This window comes from Aethalodelphis obliquidens, unplaced genomic scaffold (genome assembly GCF_003676395.1).
Source record: "Aethalodelphis obliquidens isolate GAN/ISIS:26980383/991018 unplaced genomic scaffold, ASM367639v1 scaffold662, whole genome shotgun sequence".
Classification (NCBI taxonomy): domain Eukaryota; kingdom Metazoa; phylum Chordata; class Mammalia; order Artiodactyla; family Delphinidae; genus Aethalodelphis; species Aethalodelphis obliquidens.
Window position 1 is genome coordinate 7,548 of NW_020838573.1, and position 5,681 is coordinate 13,228.

Sequence of the window (5,681 nt, forward strand, 5' to 3'; positions counted from 1 at the left end):
CTATGATATTTTATTGTTTAATTCTACTAAAGTTGTTCAACACATCCATAATTATGGCAAGTGATAAACAAAAAAAAATGTTGATAATATCTGATGAATATCTAGCAGCCAGTGAAATTAAAAATTATTTTCTGATATGAAGCAAAATTTAAATTACCGAAAAATAAATATTAAGAAAATAATTTAAGATTTTCAAAGATTTTGAGCAATTTTAAATTATTTTTAAGTATATCTATACTTTGGTATTATTATAAAGTATTTATATAAAATTTATATGGATATGTAATTTGATATATTACTATTTATATAAGTAAATATCCTACCTCAAAAATCATTCTGCAAACTTAGTCATAAGTTATAACAAAATTCAATAGCTTTTCCACTTAATTCACAGCTTTCAATTTTATGTCATTCTTAACCCTGCATAGAATACAAACAGTAAGCTTTGCACTTTCTCTGTCTACATATAAAGTAAAGATACCCATGAAGTACAAAACTAGACACACAGTATATCTGTGTTAACAAAATTTCATGTTGGGGGCAATTAGGAAAAAAACCTATCTAAAAAGGATCTGTGGGCAGGCGAACAGGCAATAATGGGGAAAAAAAAGGTTGAGAAATGTTGTCCTAACCCATCTGGAGAGTGCAAAATGAAAAGCAAAAACAGAAGTAGAAAGTTAGAGGGAACATTCAGAAAATGGAAACCAATTCGCTCCCATTTAAGACCCAGGCCTGAAGGAAGGTCTTCAGAGAACCTAGAGAGCAGGGTTCACAGAGTGCCCACCTCAGCCAGGCCAGCAGCATCTGCAGGGTCCCCGATGTCCCCGACCTTGTCCTTACTCCTGGCCCTGGTGCTGCTCAGCTGCAACTCCAACTGCTCTCTGGGCTGCGACCTGCCTCAGACCCACAGCCTGGCTAACACGAGGGCCCTGATGCTCCTGCAACAGATGAGGAGAATCTCCCCCTTCTCCTGCCTGAAGGACAGAAATGACTTTGGATTCCCCCAGGAGGCGTTTGGAGGCAACCAGTTCCAGAAGGCTCAAGCCATCGCTGTCGTCCATGAGATGATCCAGCAGACCTTCCAGCTCTTCAGCACAGAGGGCTCGGCTGCCGCTTGGGATGAGACCCTCCTGGACAAGTTCTGCACTGCACTTTATCAGCAGCTCACTGACCTGCAAGCCTGTGTGATGCAGGAGGCGGGGCTGGAAGGGACTCCCCTGCTGAAGGAGGACTCCATCCTGGCTGTGAGGAAATACTTCCACAGAATCACTGTCTATCTGCAAGAGAAGAAGTACAGCCCTTGTGCCTGGGAGATTGTCAGAGCAGAAGTCATGAGATCCTTCTCTTCATCAACGAACTTGTAAGAAAGACTCAGGAGGAAGGAATGACACACACCTGGTTCAACACCGAAATGATTCTCAGTGACTAACGAGACCATACTTCCACCTGTGCTGCCATGTCAAAGACTCTCATTTCTGCTCTCATCATGCCCTGAATTGAATTAATTTGTCCAGTGTTTTTAGGAATATTAAGCAACATGATGTTCTACTCTACAGGCACTCATCCCTCATAGATGCCCATGTTGATCTATCTACTTACTTATCTACTTAAATATTTATTTATCTATTTTAATATTTATTTCACTATTTATAAAGATTTAAATTATTTTTATTTACATAATATTATGTGCAAGTATACATTGTGGTTAAGAGAAAAAATATATACTTTGTATTAACTCACTTTATGAGTTTTCTTTGTGCATTAAATTCTTACTAGAGAAAACTTCCTGTTTTGTTTTTTTTCTTTAAAAAAGAAACACCAAGGGCCTTCCCTGGTGGCGCAGTGGTTGAGAGTCCGCCTGCCGATGCAGGGGACACAGGTTCGTGCCCYGGTCCGGGAAGATCCCACATGCCGCGGAGCGGCTGGGCCCATGAGCCATGGCCGCTGAGCCTGCGCGTCCGGAGCCTGTGCTCCGCAATGGGAGAGGCGAAAACAGTGAGAGGCCCGAGTACCACTAAAAAAAAAAAAAGAGAAAGAAACACCAAGCCTGAATGTGCAACCTGATTAAAGAATGTATGTTACAATTCCTTGACCCATCATTACGATTTTCACGTTAGAAATAAAAATAGACTTCTTCTAGCCAGGTCGTGGGTTGCCCTCAGGACCTAGAGGTGAACGTAGCTAATCCAATTCTGCTTTGGGTAACTCTGATTTTTTTTTTTTTAAGGAAAGTAAGCTAAAAACAATAATCAGTTAATACAGGGACTTCCTTGCTGGTACAGTGTTTAAGACTCTGCTCTCCCAATACAGGGGGCCCGGATTCCATCCCTGGTCAGGGAACTAGATCCTGCATGCCACAAGTAAGAGCCCACATGCCGCAAACAACTAAAAGATCCTGAATGCTGCAACCAAAGATCACGAATGCCGCGATGAAGATCCTGCACGCAGCAATGAAGATGCCGTGTGCCACAACTAACACCTGGCACAGCCAAATAAATAGATAAATAAATTTAAAAAATCAGTTAACTCACAATTAAATTTAATTATTTTTAAAATAGTACTAATTTGTAGTAGAAATTAATATCGGTTAAATTTAGTGCTACGGTGAGAAGGTGGGAAAATGGAATTCCCCCAGCAGAAGGTGGATCATGTCATGCGAGGATATAGAAATTAAAGCAGTAGATATTACCTATAGTTAACTAGTAGACATTTCAGTGCAAATGTCCATTGGATACTGGAGATGGCAATTTAGAAGCAATTCCATGAAGTGTAAAGCATGGAACAGAAGAAGTGATCAAACAGGAGGAGAGTATCACATGAGAAAAGGACTGAAAATTTAATCCTATGACCTTAATGTTAAAAGGGAGGGAAAGCAAGGGAAATGCCCATATGTTAACAGGACAAGAGAGAAAGGTGAGAAGACCATGTTTGAAAGACTGAAACTGCTTAGAAGATTCAATGCATTCATGAAAACGTAGATGGAAAGTGCTCCTACATTGGGAAAAGAGATGGCATTGGCCACTTAGTGACAGCTTGTTTGGTAGAATTAATCAGCAGAAACCATAGTGGAGAAGGTGGAAGGATGAATAAGAGAAAGGAATGACAATATACACAGAAAATAGGTTTGAGATATTTGCCGTCTGAATTGGAGGAGAGACATAGGGTGGAACCTAGAATGGATGTGGATTATTTTTTTTCTCTGCATTGTTTTCCTTTTTCGAACTATTTTTTGCTTCTGAAGAGATTTCATGGATTTGATGTACTGAAAACTCATATCAATGTTCAAGATTTGATTTACTTTAAATCCTGACATTTAATCACTTACAGTGATAATGTATCATTATTTTGATGAATATGATGTTGAATGTCAGTAAGCTGCTCTGCGCTTGAAACCATCCACTACAAGGGAAACAGATAGAACTGACCTTAGTGAGAGCTGATTTGCTGAAATTAATCAGCAGAACCCATACTGGAGCAAGTGGAAGGGTAACAAGAGAAGAACTCCCATTGTCATTATTTCACCTGGGGAGTCACTTTACTTCTTTCACTCTCATCATAGTCAGATTTGCATTTGTTTTCCTTTTACCTAAGTACATCAAATGCGAGGACAGCTTTCCAAGAAAGGTGAATGGAGAAGCAAATCAATGATGTATTGCACATTATGGAAAATCATGGTATGGGCCCTTTATGTTTCCATTTTTGCTTCCCTCTTAAGATACTCAACTCAAGATGAAAAAGGAAGTAAATCAGTAGTAGCAAGACAAACCTTGCCCAGAAAATTACTAAATGAAAAAGAACATATAACATTACAAAGACTCTGACACCAGGAAAGCAGAGAAGGCTAATTTTATCTAGCATCCTATGCCCTACATGTTCACCACCCTACGTCTTCACTGTGAGATGGAGAATGATGAACCAAGAGGCTCAGTAGAAATGTACTGAATCATCTAATGATGCTTAATAATTACTTCAATATAAGGCTCTGATGCGAGGTCAGTAGAAGCTTCTGATGGGAGGTCTAATGGAAAATCTAAGAATACTCTTTGTTAATAATTATTTGGAGTAATTATTATGAACTCTGTACTAATGATAAAATGGTGAACAAGATATAGACCTGTCACCTATGGTGGTTACTTGTCAAACAGGTCTAATAAATCTATTTTCAAGAAGACCAATCCCAAAGGATAAGCCAGCTTGGCTGATATGGAAAATAAAGAGGGCAGAAACAGAGCCCAGGACTTGAAGTAAACATAGCCAACCTCGTAGCAAGAGAATTGTAAATCCTCACCCTAAAGGCCAATTTACCTCAGTTCCTTTTACCCCATACATCATGTTCAACTTTCAACAGAAACTTACCATACTGAAAGGTGAAAAACACAGTTTGAAGAGACAGAGCAAGTATCAGAACTAGACTCATATACAGTAGAGATTTAGAAATGATCAGACCAGGAGTCAAAATGATAGTGATTAAAGTGCAAAGGGCTCTAATGTAGTCATCTATTTATTCTTCTACTTTATCTCAGTCATACTATGTATGGTATTTAAAATAGTTTTGTTCATATAATATCATGTTCACCTTTATAGTGTTTTCAATATAATAAAATATGCTTACCTCTATATTGTTTCAAATTATTTTCTTGTTGAATTTATGAAACTCTCCCCCAGATGACATCTTGGGTTTTTTTATTCTTACAAAAAGATGTAGCTTTAATTTGCAAGGCATACTGAAACATGGATGATAAATTCTACTCATCATTCTCATCATTCATTTATTTCAGTGGTTTATATTTTATTTTACTTTTTAAAATTTTATTTATTTTTCGCCGTGCTGGGTCTTTGTTGCTGTGCGCAGGCTTTCTCTAGTTGTGGCGAGCAGGGGCTACTCTTCGTTGTGATGCGCGGGCTTCTCATTGCGATGGCTTCTCTTGTTGTGGAGCACGGGCTCTAGGCGTGCGGGTTTCAGTAGTTGCGGCACGTGGACTCAGTAGTTGTGGTGCACAGGCTCAGTAGTTGTGGCTCGTGGGCTGTACAGCACAGGCTCAGTAGTTGTGGCCCACAAGCTTAGTGGCTCCGCGGCATGTGGGATCTTCCCGGACCAGGGATCGAACCCGTTTCCCCTGCAATGGCAGGCGGATTCTTAACCACTGCACCAGCAGGGAAGTTCCAGGTTATATTTTAAAACTTCATATTTCTATATCGGATATTTGATAGTTCTGAGAATACAGAGGTGAAAAAAGAGAATGCCAAACCTATTCTTCTGGAGAGTTCAGTTTGGAAGAGATAAAAGATATAAACACAGTAATCATGCTAAATTATTTCAATTAAGTTTCCTATTACAATGAGAGATAGGGAAAAGGGGATTCTCTCACCAGAATCTGGAATGAGGCATCTCAAGAAGGGGAGAAAGCACATGGACTCCGTAAAGTGGCCAAGAAACATCTAAAGACAGACTTCCCATCGGAAGCAGCATATGTGGATGTCGTTCCTTAGGAGTAGAGTGTAGAACGAGATGACGACCGAAAGCTCATAAGGACCTTCAACTTTTAAGAGTGAGAAAGAGAAGGAGAGTCTGAAGAGGGCACAAAGCTGGAGTAGCCAGTGCACTTAGGAGTCAAGCAGGGAAAAATGATCTTCAGAAAGCACCAAAGAAGAAAACAAAGAGCTTGAGAATTACAGAGGAT

The 5,681-nt window shown here is 39.6% G+C and overlaps 1 protein-coding gene across 1 annotated transcript; it reads left to right on the plus strand.

Annotated features, from left to right (window-relative positions):
* The first annotated feature begins 248 nt into the window (after positions 1-248).
* On the plus strand, positions 249-1,562 carry LOC113616864 (interferon alpha-4-like). Its single transcript, XM_027100240.1, has one exon. The coding sequence runs from the start codon at positions 597-599 to the stop codon at positions 1,362-1,364; it is 768 nt and encodes a 255-aa protein (XP_026956041.1). The 5' UTR covers positions 249-596; the 3' UTR covers positions 1,365-1,562.
* Positions 1,563-5,681: the final 4,119 nt, after the last annotated feature.